General features: G+C 34.8%; 1 protein-coding gene across 1 annotated transcript in view; it reads right to left on the bottom strand.

Moving 5' to 3' along the window:
- Csmd3 (CUB and Sushi multiple domains 3) overlaps positions 1–13,946 on the bottom strand; it is a 944,903-nt gene that overhangs the window by 500,341 nt on the left and 430,616 nt on the right. The window contains exon 11 of the mRNA XM_075961035.1: positions 1,402–1,523. Coding sequence (XP_075817150.1) covers positions 1,402–1,523 — 122 coding nt within the window. The remainder of the gene's footprint in view (positions 1–1,401; positions 1,524–13,946) is intronic.

Here is a 13,946-nt window from a genome sequence, read left to right as displayed (position 1 = left end):
GAAAACATAATGACTGCCAAGGAAAGATTTTTAGGTAGTGCAAATATTACCAAATATTTACAAAGTGTTTAGCAAATTTTATTTTATTGCCCAAACTATATTTTGAATTTTTATTTTCTAAATTAACCTAAAATTTTGTTGAAGAAAGTATTTATCAAAATTTTAAATTATTTTATTTTAAATTGATAACAGACAATGATTGATGAAAAAACTTTCCCTATGTAGTTGAAAGTTTAATTTAGAATTTCTTTCTTTTTTTCTTACTTTTGAAAAAAATGAATTTTTTGATTTAGTGAGGGCCTATTTCTTTCATTTCTCCTGATTTAACCATTGTGGTTCTTAATTAAAGCAAATATAGTTGACCAGTAATGATAATTTTCATACCAAACCAGTGGCTATTAGGGTCAGGCTTCAAGAACATGATTGATACCAGATACATTCTCTTAGACAGTGCTTAGTTTTTCTAACAATTACTAATATATTCCAAACATCTACTAACAGAACAGATGATTCAACATATGCTATTTTACTTATTACTCACAGTGAAACAGGAAATACATGATTTTACTTTACTTTATTTCAAAGAAAAAGGAATTTTTTTAAAAGAGAAAGGAATTTAATCAAAGTTTAAACAAACTAAAATGTTCAGTAAATTATCAGAGATTCATGATCTGACACAGTTTTGTAGTCTGGTCTCCTGAGCTGCATTTACTCTAACCACAGAACATATAGAATACAAGGAATTGAAAAGAACTTAGAATGTTTAAGTCTTAGAACCAAACAAAACTAATAAAGAAACATACTTTCAAAGAGAATCAGAGTAGTGGAAAAAAAAAAAGAGAATGATTCTAAATTTAGTTTCCCTTGTCCACAGTTGATCTTATAATCTGGTATGGAGTGTCACATACTGTCCTACCCATGTTAGTGTCAAAAAGGAAATCTAGAAACATCTATAATATAGATCCACTTTTCCTTTGAGCTCATTAAATTATTTATTTCTAAAAGATTATTGAATGATTTTTAGTGACAGCAAGACACAAAAGAAAGTTACCTAGGCATGAAAACATAATAAACCTGAAAGACACATCAAGTAGAAAACATGTCAAGGGAAGAGCCATAATCCACAGCTACTTTAAAAAAAAGAAGCTTTGGGTTGCAAACTCCAAATATATATGACCAAAAATCAGTGATAGCTCCATTTGCATGTTACTAATTGCGACCAGCGACACTAGCTTTCAATTTTATCTTATATATTTCTTGCAAATATAAATTAGAAGAGTAAATTTAATTTGTGAATCCATGCTGACATTACAGGTTTCTGTTCTGCTCTGTCCTAGCTTGTTGGCAACTAGCTTGTCGTCATTGCCATTATGAGTATTTTTAAAGTGTGGTTGCCCTTACCTTGTTTGTATTCACGGCAGTGATGACCCAGACGCATTGTGCATTGCTGTCGTATTGAAAGGGAAAGTTGGGCGATGTAAAGGTGCCACTTGGTCCTTGAAGATTAGAGCCACACGTCTTCACTGAAAAAGAAATTGAAATTTCAAACATAGGTATACAGCCTCTGTGAAATCACAGTAATCAAATATCTTTCAATGGATGTTAAGTTCAAAATTGCACAATTAGTACTGCATTGAAATGGATATTACGATACTCTAATGTTATATATTGAAATTAGAGTGCCTGCTGCATTCGGAAACTTAAAACTGTAGAATTTGTATATGAGTTGAAAGCTAGTTATAAATAAAAGTATAACATATTGAAATATGTAGTATATGGAAATTGCAGTGTCTTTTATTGATTTTACTGAGCTATACAACAATTTCAGTGTTTTTACATGTCAAGGTTCAAAATTTTGATACTTTCAGTATTGCAAAGGCTTGTGAATGTAAGTGTGAAATAATATAAATGTCTTCTGCATGTAAATTTCTCAGATAGACAGAGGTATATTTAATTAATATTATCTTACTACAAATCCCCAAAGAAAGAATCAAAATCTCAGATTGATTAAGCAAAGTGAAAAGAATTTTTTTTTTACTGGTTAGCGAGTATCCAAAGACTCTTAATAAGAGCTAGGAAATATCAATATTAAACTGATTCATTTTTATTTTTAATTTTTGCCTGTGAGTTACATCACTAAGACAGAAGGGACATTCAAGTGATTTTAATGGATTTACACAGAAAGTGGCAATATTTTCTCAATGTTCAACCCATTTCTTCTTAATGAGATGCTAATCAAATAACAATATTTCTTTATTTCCTTACTGAACCACAAAGTTCCTTGGTGCTAATAACTGTGACTTGTGTTTTCTTGCATTATTTCATTAAAATCCCATCATTTTATAGTTTTCTAGCCTGTCAATATCAATTATATTTTTTAAGTAAGTTGCAATTCAGTATGCATCTTCATATACTTGTGTTTTTACAGGAATATCAGCATTTTCATGTTGAAGATTAAGTTTTGATATTCCTACACATTCATATGATAAAGCTACAATATTCTTCCAGAACAACAGCACAGTGACTTTTACACTAATTTATTTCTGTGACATGGATGTTCATCTTGGAGTTGGTAAACTCAAAATGTCTTTTTGGTTTATTTGAATTTCTAGGTAAATTTCCTAAACTTTTTATTAAGATGGCTTTTACAGAAACATCTTTAACTCACCCCTATACTTTACTCTTAGCTGTAAAATCTGCCATGGACATATATGAACTTGTATTTAGATGTATATGATTTCTGGTTTATTTCTTTTTTATCTCAAGATTTGACATGCATATAATCCACAATCAAGACATGAAAACATGCTATTCCAAATATTCCACTGGGCCCTTTGTAATCACTCCTCCTCTACCTCCTCTTTCTACAAACCACCAATTCTTTCCTTTCTAAAGATAAATTGCATTTTCAGGATTCAACATAAAAAGACTCATACAGAATATACTGTCTTATTTTTTCATATAATGAGTATCACTAAAGTTCATCTGTATAGGAATATTAGCGCTTCATTACTGGTGTTGCGTAGATGGGCTAACATTTGTTCTAAAAGTTCACTTAGAGGCATTTGGATGATTTTGTTTTTACTGTAATATATAAAACTGTGATGAACACTTGTGTATATATCTGTCTGTGGCTATGTTTTAATATTTTTCAATAAATGCCTAGGAATAGATGTGCTGGATTTCTTTCCTGTTTTTAAATTCAGATAAAATTGCCAGATCATTGTCTGGTTTACTACTTCTTTATGCTGGTGACTTCTATATCACTTCTCCTGGAGTAAATAAATAATATTTTCTTTGTTTTATAATCTCAGTTTCTCTCTGCACTGAGGTTTCCTCTTTGCTATTACACCATCTAAAATGTGTACTGGGTTACCTTACTTAATTGCATAGAAAATTTTGTGGCTATTCTCATAGGATGAGTTAGAAAGAACTTAACATAATATCCATGATTCCTGTAGACTTCATTTCCAGTGTTATGCATTGCTATCATCCATACTCACACACGTTGTTTGCACTCATATTGGCTCTTGTTTTCTAAAATGTGCCATAACTAAATTTCTAGCTAGTCATGGCATTCTCAAGGCTAAAATATTTCTTCTCTATTTGATTTGCAGCAATTATACCCACTTAGTAAATCCTGCCTGATACATCATTACTGTTTATAGGAAGCATTCTCAATTTCTCCACTTCTGATATAAATTGTGTTTCCAATAGAACATCACATAAACAGCACGTATATAAAATTGCTCAGTTACTAGTGACCTGATAGATTGTGTGACTACAAAGACTCTGAGACTAAGAGTCTGTTATAAGCAATACTTTCTATTTATCAGTTCTCTGACAAAATTTATCTCTTTTTTTCTGGGGTTGGACTTCAACGAGGTTTTCGCTTTATATCTCTGACTGTTCTGGAACTCACTCAGTAGACCAGGCTGGCCTCAAACTCTGAGATGCACGTGTCTCTGCCACACCCTTCCAGGTGGTAGAATTAAAGGTATTAGCCTAGCCTCCATGGCCTGACTCAAAATTCATTTTTTCTAAAATGCACTTGCAATTACAAGTTTCTAAAGAAAGCTTATTTATCATACCTGTTAGTTGCTCATGCTTTTCTTGGTCGAGGCAGTTTGCTACAGAAACAAATAAACAAGCCTTTTGGTACAGCTTTGAAGTGAATCATAAAAGCAATGCTCCATTCGTTCCAGGGAAGACTCTGTGTAAATCTATAGCTATATGTTGAAAATGATGTGTTTAGTTTTGTTTTCTATTCATTTAACTGTGTATAAGGAGCAGTAATGAAATGACAGATAAAATCTAACTCTAAGTGCGTTGGTAGTAACTGCTGAAATCCGACCTGAATTTTAAGACATTTGTATTTTGTAAATGTATGTGGTGATCCACATCTCTGCTTGTCTGTGCATGTGTGTGTTTGTGCACATGCATATATGCTCATATTTAAAAAAAAAAAAAACCTGAGCAATTTCTCTTTACATTTCTCTGGATTTCAGTAGATTTCTAGGTCAGTGCATGAATGTCATTTTTCACCAGTTTAATAGTGTGCGGGTTGAACAAAGTATTACATATGTTGACAGTCTATCACTGTGAAAATAAAGCAAGGTTTCTTTATCCTTGGATGGGAGATGAGAAGACCTCGAAGAGACCTTATGCACGAGGAAAGTTAGACATATTGATGCAGAGCAATCAACAAAATACGATGTAATTGAATAGAGAAATGACTTAATACTTGAGATTGTGTGGTTGGCTATGGTCGCATGATGGCTATTTTTATTCTATTTTAAGTTTTAAGACTATTATAATACCTCTATGAAGAATTGGAGATGATCTTTCTGCAGTTTCTTACAGTTTGTGCTTCCGATTGTATTATTGCTGTGAGATAAGACTAGAAGGAAGCTTAATCACTGTATTTAAAATTTTTAAAAGGCTGGCAAGAATTCTACCACTTGTGATGGTGACTCATGTTGTTAAACCCAAACATTCATTAGTCAGTGTCAGGTGAGTCTCTGAGTTTGAAGCCAGCCTGAACCACATGGTGAGTTCTACTAGAGTCTAACAATGTCTTGAAAAACCAAAAGAAAGAAAAAAGAAATAAATGACCTAAACAACTCTCTGAAGTTGTTTTCTGTATTCTCATACAATGTCATATGAAATATCAGCTTGAAATATGAATAAAATCATTTATTTGTCTTTCATGTTGATATCTATTCCACTTTTTAAATTTCTAATTCTCTTTTTATCTGAATATGGTTTAATATAATGTTTGTTTACTCCTATTAATTTTGCTTGGCTTTTCACTGAACACTTTCCCTGACTCCTACTGCTCTCTATTGGTTCAGGGGAGCTTGTATACCAAACAGGAAATATTGTCATGTGCTGCATATATTTTCTAATAGCTTGTCTTTTATAACAATGCGTAATGTTAAATCGGCTGTACTGTAGTTAGTTTTGCTTTTTTCCCCATCTTTTATTTTAAGATAAGTATTCAAGAAGTTGACCCAAACCCAAAAATACAAATGCAGCAGTATTGCCTTTTATGTAAATAAGCTATTATACCAGTGAGAAACAAGCTACAATCTGTAAAAACAGAAAGGTTAGGTATAGATATAAGGACTAGCAGGCACAGATAGATCTTATCAGAACAGGGAAATACTCAGCAATAAAAAACAAGGACTTCATGAATTTTGCATACAAATGGATGGAAATAGAAAACACTATCCTGAGTGAGGTAAGCCAGACCCAAAAAGAGGAACATGGGATGTACTCACTCATATTTGGTTTCTAGCCATAAACCAAGGACATTGAGCTTATAATTAGTGATCCTAGAGAAGCTAAATAAGGAGAACCCAAAGAAAAACATATAGGCATCCTCCTGAATATTAACCTTCAGCAAGCGATGAAAGGAAACAGAGACAGAGACCAAAATTGGAGCACAGGACTGAAATCTCAAGGTCCAAATCAGGAGCAGAAGGAGAGAGAGCACGAGCATGGAACTCAGGACCGTGAGGGGTGCACCCACACACTGAAACAATGGGGATGTTCTATTGGGAACTCACCAAGGCCAGCTGGCCTGGGTCTGGAAAAGCCTGGGATAAAACCGGACTCTCTGAACATAGCGGACAATGAGGACTACTGAGAACTCAAGAACAATGGCAATGGGTTTCTGATCCTACTGCACGCACTGGCTTTGTGGGAACCTAGGCAGTTTGGATGCTCAACTTACTAGACCTGGATGGAGGTGGGGGTTCCTTGGACTTCCCACAGGACAGGGAACCCTGATTGCTTTTCGGGCTGGGGAGAGACTTAATTGGGGGAGGGGGAGGGAAATGGGAGGCGGTGGCGGGGAAGAGACAGAAATCTTTAATAAATAAATAAATTAATATAAAAAAAGTAAAAAAAAAAAGAAAGAAATTAAGACCCAAAGAAACAAGGAAAAAAAAAGAACAGGGAAATAGAATAGATTATGAAGGATAGATGGAGGGACTAAGGAAGATGGGGATTAACTGGTGTGATGAGTAGTTAAGAGAGGCACAAGGGAAGAAATATGGGGGAAATAGCTAAAATTAAGGGTCATTTGAGGAGTAATATGGTAACATTATACAGTTTAAGCTTTCATATACTGACTGTGTGTGTGTGTGTGTGAGAGAGAGAGAGAGAGAGAGAGAGAGAGAGAGAGAGAGAGAGAGAGAGAGAGAGAGAGAGAGAGAGAGAGAGAGAGAGAGAGAGAAAGAGAGAGAGAGAGAGAGAAAGAGAGAGAGAGAGAGAGAGAGAGATCTCCTGTCATCAGTAGTAGAAATGTTGTCACCAATAATAGGAACACTAGGGTAGCGGTGACACAGAACATATGGACGTGATCAACTAATGTTTGATTTAAGTTGATGACATACTGGTAGTGGGAACACATGTCCAACAATACCTGTGTGGTTAGAAACAGGAGATTAGATAGCCCAAATACTTTAGTAAAGCCAAATATGACTAGACAAATAAAGAAAATTATTCCTTAATGATATTCTGTTATAGTCATAGATTGGTGCCTTGTCCAGTTGACATCAGAGAGGCTTCCTATAACAGCATGTGGGTGCATGTGCAGAGACCACACTCAGACATTGTACAGAAAGAAGCTAAATTGATATTCTCCATGTGTACTTCCCTAAGTGCTTGGGAAACTGATATGGGATAATGCTTTTGTACACTAAGATTTGTCACTCATATTGGTTTAATAGATCACTGATTGGTCATTCACCAGGCATGAAATATAGATGGGACAATAAGACTAAGAGAATTCTCAGAAAAGGAAATGCAGAGAGTCACTCACTAGCCAGACACTGAGGAAGCAATATAAGAATGCCTCATTGGTAAAAGGTACCAAGACACGTCACTAAACATAGACAAGAATTATGGGTTAATTTAAGTTGTAAGAGTTAGCTAGGAATACGCCTAAACCATGGGCTAAACAGTGTTGTAATTACTATAGTTTCTGTGTGATTAATCGAGTGTGTGTGTGGCTAGGAAATGAAACACAATCTCTGTTTACAGGAAATCCCATGGAAGAGGAGGAGGAACAATTGTGAGAATTGGAGGGGATGGAGTACATCAGGAAAACATGGCCTACTGAATCAAGCAGAGCATACATGGGCTCATAGAGACTGAAATAACAAGAGTGGCCCCTGCAGGGGTATTTTTCCAGGACCTCTGAGTATATGTTATGGTTATAGCTTGGTATTTTCGTGGGAATCCTGATATTGGGAGAGGTTGTGGCTCTTTTGCCTGCTCTTGGGATTCTTTTCTTCCTATTGTGCTTTCTTGTCCAACTTCCATATTGGGTATTTTGACTTGTCTTATTGTATCTTGTTTTGTTATATTTGGTTGTTGTGTTTGGAGATTTGTTTCTTTTAGATGAGTAGGAGAGGAAATGGATCTATGGGGACAAGATAAGAAGGTAGGAACTGGGAGAAAAATAGAGTGAGGAGAAACTGTGATTAGGAAGAATTGCATGAGAGAAGAATCTATTTTCAGTAAAAAAAGTAATAGGAATTATCTGGAAACAGAAGAAAACAATAAATTATGAATTGTAAAATACTTATGTTAGCATTCTGTTCTGTCTACTCTGCCCACCTAAAAGCTGACCTATCAAAAGGCCAAGGCAGTTTCTTTATTGAACCAATGAAAGCAACACAAATACAGAAGGACCTCCTACTAGATTACATTATATTTTACCTATTCCTTCTACCATTATGGTAAGGAAAAAAAAACAATAAAACCTCCCAGTAGATTTGAAAGTCATATACTGAGATTTATTTAGTAAGCTGTGTTGCAGAAAGTCCTACACTGCATTTTTATAATCATCTAAACACACATAAAAGTGCATATTAAATATGAATAAGTATTTTTATGCCAGGTTTTTGTCTTGGGGGTTTATTTTCAATTAATATTTAAACAAGTTTTGTATAACAATGTAAAGAGTTCAGTAAGTTAGAAGAAATAAACAAAATCTTGGACACACATGCCTTACTAATATTATGTCATGAGACCTAGGAAACCTGAGCAGACCAATAGTAAATAATGAGATAGCATCAGCAACAAAGAGACTTCTAGAAAATGGTACCCCCAAAAAGATAGCCTCCCTAAGGAATATTTCAAAGAGCTGATGGGCAGGTAAAACAATTCTTACCTTGTTCAAAGCAAACAGAAGAAAAGGAAATTCTTCAAAATATATTGCATAAAACTAGTTTCACCCTGATATCCAAGCCAGATAAAGACACCAAATAAAAAATGGCTGTGGTTCCCTCTCCTTGTTTAATACAAGTCAAGTTGTCTTTAATGAAAATTCATTGAACTGAATTTACCACATATTGAAAAGGATATTTACCATAAAGTCAAATTTACTTCATAATGCAAGAAGAGATTAACATATGAAAATGGTAATATACCAATATTAAAAGTATAAAGAGCAACAACATGTGGTGATTTCAGTAAATACACAAAAGATGAGAATCTGAAAAATTTTGAGATTTCTGTATTGTAAAAATTCTGAAAAAAACTAGATACAGATATACCACATCTTAATAGATTAAGGTCTCATAATTATAAATTAAAGTTTCATAATTAAGCCTACAGTTAATATTACCCAAAGTATAAAAAGCAAGAATTCTTTCAACATAGTAATGAAAACTCTAGACCAAATATATCACACAATTGAAACAGAAGACATTCAAATTGGAAAAGAATATCTTGAGCCATCACTACAAAAAGAGAGACTTTATACATACATAGCTTTAAATATCACACACACAAATATAAACACACTGAACATTAGTATTTGTGAGATAATATCACAGGCACACATACTCACACACAGAATTGCAACTAGAATGCTAGTCAGCAATTTCATTTGGTGTCTATTTTTAGAGATAAAATACTCTGGAAAAATAAATAACCAAACCAAAAATTTAGGAGAACAGGGATTTATTCCATGCTAGTAGGAAAAGCAATCAAACAGGAACTTTAAACAGCCATCCCAACACAACCACAGCAAAGAGTAAAGAGAAACAAGTGCATGCATGTTTGCTAACTTGCCTGCTGCTTTGTCCCTTTTTCTATTGTTCACGATCCCTTACCTAGGGACTAGTACTGCACACACTGCGTTGTTCCTAATAATTAACATCCGTGCTATCCCATCAGACACACGAATAGGCCAATCTGTTAAAATCTGTTTACCATCAGTTAAAATTCTCTCTGCAGATGTTTCCAAATTGTATTAAGGTGACAGAAAAACAAAATTTAAGTATCACAGAAAGTAAGATGAACAGATCCAATGGAAGATCAGATTAGAACAGTGACTACCAGAGCCTGAGTATATTAGCAGATCAATCTAAAGAGTTTATTAATGATTATTAATTCCTAAGAGACAGACACCATGAAGTAATATTGTCCCACTGGGTGAGTATTGATTTAAAAAAACCCACTTTTACATCTTAAAAATGTAACACAAAGGACTTAGAAAGACTTCACCCTAAAGAAATAATATTTATGAGACAAACGTGTTTAATCTGATTTAAATCTTACAGGACATTCCCATGTGTGCACATAACACAGGCAACTCCATAAATATATACAAATTTGTTTCCATGTTTCAGTTAAAATGTTTTAAATAAATAAATATACTTTGCAATATATTCTACATGAAATATGAACTATTTGGTCGATAAATATGCAGAGATAGAGAAAAAGAGAGAGAGACTCTTATCTGAAGGTGAATGATTAAGCCTATTTAAGCCACTGTCTTGAATCACCAGCAACTGTTTCAGCTTTGCATTACTTAATTGGACAGTTTAGTCTCCCTGTCTTCACAATACACTGAAAAATTTTCATGAATGAAGCAACAATTAGGATTAATCGTGATTTACATCTTGGTTATACCTGCATAAGAATAGGAGTCTAATGCATGTTTTCACCAAAAGAAAGTGAATAAATAATGAATAGTGATGAAATCAACCCAAAGCAGAGAAATGGAAGCCAAGGAAGATTGCCTAAAAGACATATAATTAAAATAGCAAGAAGCTGACTACCTAGGATGAGATGAGTCTGATTAAAAACTAATAAAACCAATTACTCACGAAGATCACAAATGCTCATATTTTTTCAAAATAGAAATAGTAGGTAAAAATCTTTTTTTCCTAACGTAATTGCTAGCAGTTTAGCTTTATCCTAAAAGTCATAAGCCATATATATGTGTGTGTGTGTGTGTGTGTGTGTGTGTATACATACATATATATATAATAAAGTCTCTCTCTCTCTCTCTCTCTCTCTCTCTCTCTCTCTCTCTATATATATATATATATATATATATATATATATATATTACTCTCTGCTTTAATCACATAGAGCATGTTATGCAATATATAATTATTTTTAATTTAGAGACATGGTATATTTATTTGTTTATTTGGACATCTATTCAGTCAACACTGGGTTCTAAGTTTCTAGAATGTTCTTGATGTTTGAGTGTTTGTGATCAGTTTGGCTAACCAGCTTCTTCCTTCCCCACCTCACCATTATTATAAGGAGAAAGAAAAGACAAAACCACCAAGTAAAGCTAATTTCGCCGCTATGAAAATGTTATAAAGAAAACACAAGGGATGCTCTCAGTGGATAGATCTGAGAGATAAAGTACAGCCTGAGGAGTCTGATTACAAAGATCCCTCCCTCCACAATATAAAGTTTCCCAAATGGAAGATCACAACCACAAGGGCCCATGGAGGCAAAAAAGTAAGCTACCTGGATTTTAAATATCACTTTAAAGAAATAAAAATTTTCATTTAATTCAACTGTACATTTTAGTGAAAATATTAATATTTCCTTATAACTGAATAAACATGGTTTCATGATTTTTAGGAAACTTTGCATACATCTCTGTGAAAACAATTTTTCTAGTAAAATAAGGTGAACTTATAAATTTTTAAATATCATAATAACATTTAAAAGTTTCAGAAATAAATTTTAAGAAATTAATGTTTCATCTTGTCATGCTACAAGGTAAGTTAGCTTAATTAAAACATAAAATATTAATTTAGCAAAACCCAAAGACCCATATTTAATTAAAAGTGGGATATATTATACAAGTGTCAAAGTGAAATATTGCATATTCATTGATCTATAGAAGACCCATCAGAAAGCACCCATTAGATATCTCGGCTATTTTCCATCTCACCACAAGGACACTTGCTCAACCATGTCCATTGCAGCTTTATTCATGATAGCCAGAAAATGGAAACTCCCTTCATGTTCCTTAACCAAAGATCTGATAAAGAAAATGTAGTACATTAAAGCAATAAAATATGACCCAACTTTTAAAAAAAATGACATCCTCAAATTTTCAGGTAAGTAGTCATTCAAAAATTATTTTGAATGAGATAACCCAGGCCCAGAAAGATAAACGTTATATACTCACTTATAAGTGGGCATTACCTGTAAAGAGTAATCATGCTACAATATACAGCATCAAGAGAGTTTAAGTATTAAACAGAGCTCAAAGGGGGATACATAGAGATCCCTGGGGAGGGAAAATGAAACAGATTCTATAGGCAATCTGGGGATGGGAACAGGAGGCATCAGGCAGTGAGATGGAGAGAGAGAGAGAGAGAGAGAGAGAGAGAGAGAGAGAGAGAGAGAGAGAGAGAGAGAGAGAGAGAGAGAGAGAGAACACTGGAATTTGGGGATTTTTGGGAGTGGCACACACAATTTGGAAACAACATAGTAACCCAGTGCCCTGGAAACTCCCTGGAATCTAAGAGAGTGATGCCAGTGAAGTGACCTCTTAATGGGGGATATGGAGCCAAAAATATCCGTCTTCTATAACCAGGCAAGGCTCCTAGCAGTGGAAATGGGATAACAAACTAACCACAAAACTTAGACTTGCAATTTGTCCTGCCTGCAGGATATGCTGGGGCAATTGGAACTCAGCACTTGTCCTGGGGCCAACCCATGACTGATGCTAATTGGAATCAATGACATGAGAGGGGTACCATAACTGACACTGCCTGGAAGACCGGGAACCAGAGGCAGAAATGAGAGCTAGAATAGGGCCAAATACAATTGTCCAAATAACAAATAAACAAACCAAGAATATGATTCCTATGACATTCTGCTATACTTATATGCCCCATAATTAATAAAAACCCAGAGACAGATATTGGGGTTCAATCTGAAAGTGAGAAAAGCAAAAACCATCAGTCATTGACTCTTATCTCTACCTCAGTCCAAAATGGTGACCCTGCCTTCAGGACTCCCAGGATGAGAGCTGTCTCCTCCTGTTTTAGAATGTTCTGGGATTAAAGGTGTGCTTGGTTTCTCTTGCAAGCTAGTGTGGCTACTGGGATTAAAGGTATTTCACCACGGCCTGGTCTGTAAGGCTGGCCAGTTGGGCTGTTTTAATTTCTGATCTTCAGGCAAGCTTTATTTATTAAAGTACAAGTGAAATGTTACTACCGAGGCATCTTCGAAGATGAAACTAATAAAATAAATGTAGATACCCACAGCCAAACATTAGGAAGACCTAGGGGAACCCTACAAAAGAGGAAAAGGAAGGATTTTAAAAGTCAGAGGTGTGGGGGAAACCACAAGAACACAGCCTGCATAGTCAAATAAGCAACTGTGATATGGGTGTTTGTACCCAGTCTTATTGTATCTTGTTAAACCATGTTTAGATAAGCGTTTTGATTTTTTCAACAGAAAATGAGAATATGGATGCTTATGTAAAACAATTTTTAAATGTTGACTAGTCAATTAAAACATGTCAGACTGAAAAAGTTAAATTATGCAAGGGGTGCTTTTGACTATAAGCCATTATTTTATAATATGTGACCTATGTGTGTATTTTGATATAAAATAAAAATAGGCAATAATTTTGGTGATACAAGAGAAGAAATGTAAATACATGCTGATATTTCAATTACAAAGTTTTGATTAGTAATAATATTTTCTCTGATGTTCAAAAACTCCCAGGAGCCCATGGTGATGTCCCCAGTTAGTCCCTTGGGCAGCTGAGGATAGGCAACCTGAAATGACCCTATCCTATAACAATATTGACGAATATCTTGCATACCACCATAGAACCTTCATCTGGTGATGGATGGAGATAGAGACAGAGACCCACACTGGAGCACTGGTCTGAGCTCCCAAGGTCCCAATGAGGAGCGGAAGGAAGGAGAAGATGAGCAAGGAAGTCAGGACCACGAGGGGTGCACCCACCCACTGAGACAAGGGGGCTGATCTATTGGGAGCTCACCAAGGCCAACTGGACTGTGACTGAAAAAGCATGGGATAAAACCGGACTCTCTGAACATGGCGAACAATGAGGGCTGATGAGAAGCCAAGGACTCTGGCACGGGGTTTTGACCCTACTTCATGTTCTAGCTTTGTGGGAGCCTAAC

Source organism: Microtus pennsylvanicus, chromosome 2 (assembly GCF_037038515.1).
Source record: "Microtus pennsylvanicus isolate mMicPen1 chromosome 2, mMicPen1.hap1, whole genome shotgun sequence".
Taxonomy (NCBI): Eukaryota; Metazoa; Chordata; class Mammalia; order Rodentia; family Cricetidae; genus Microtus; species Microtus pennsylvanicus.
Note: the sequence above shows the minus strand (reverse complement) of the source record. Positions and strands in the feature narration are given on the sequence as shown.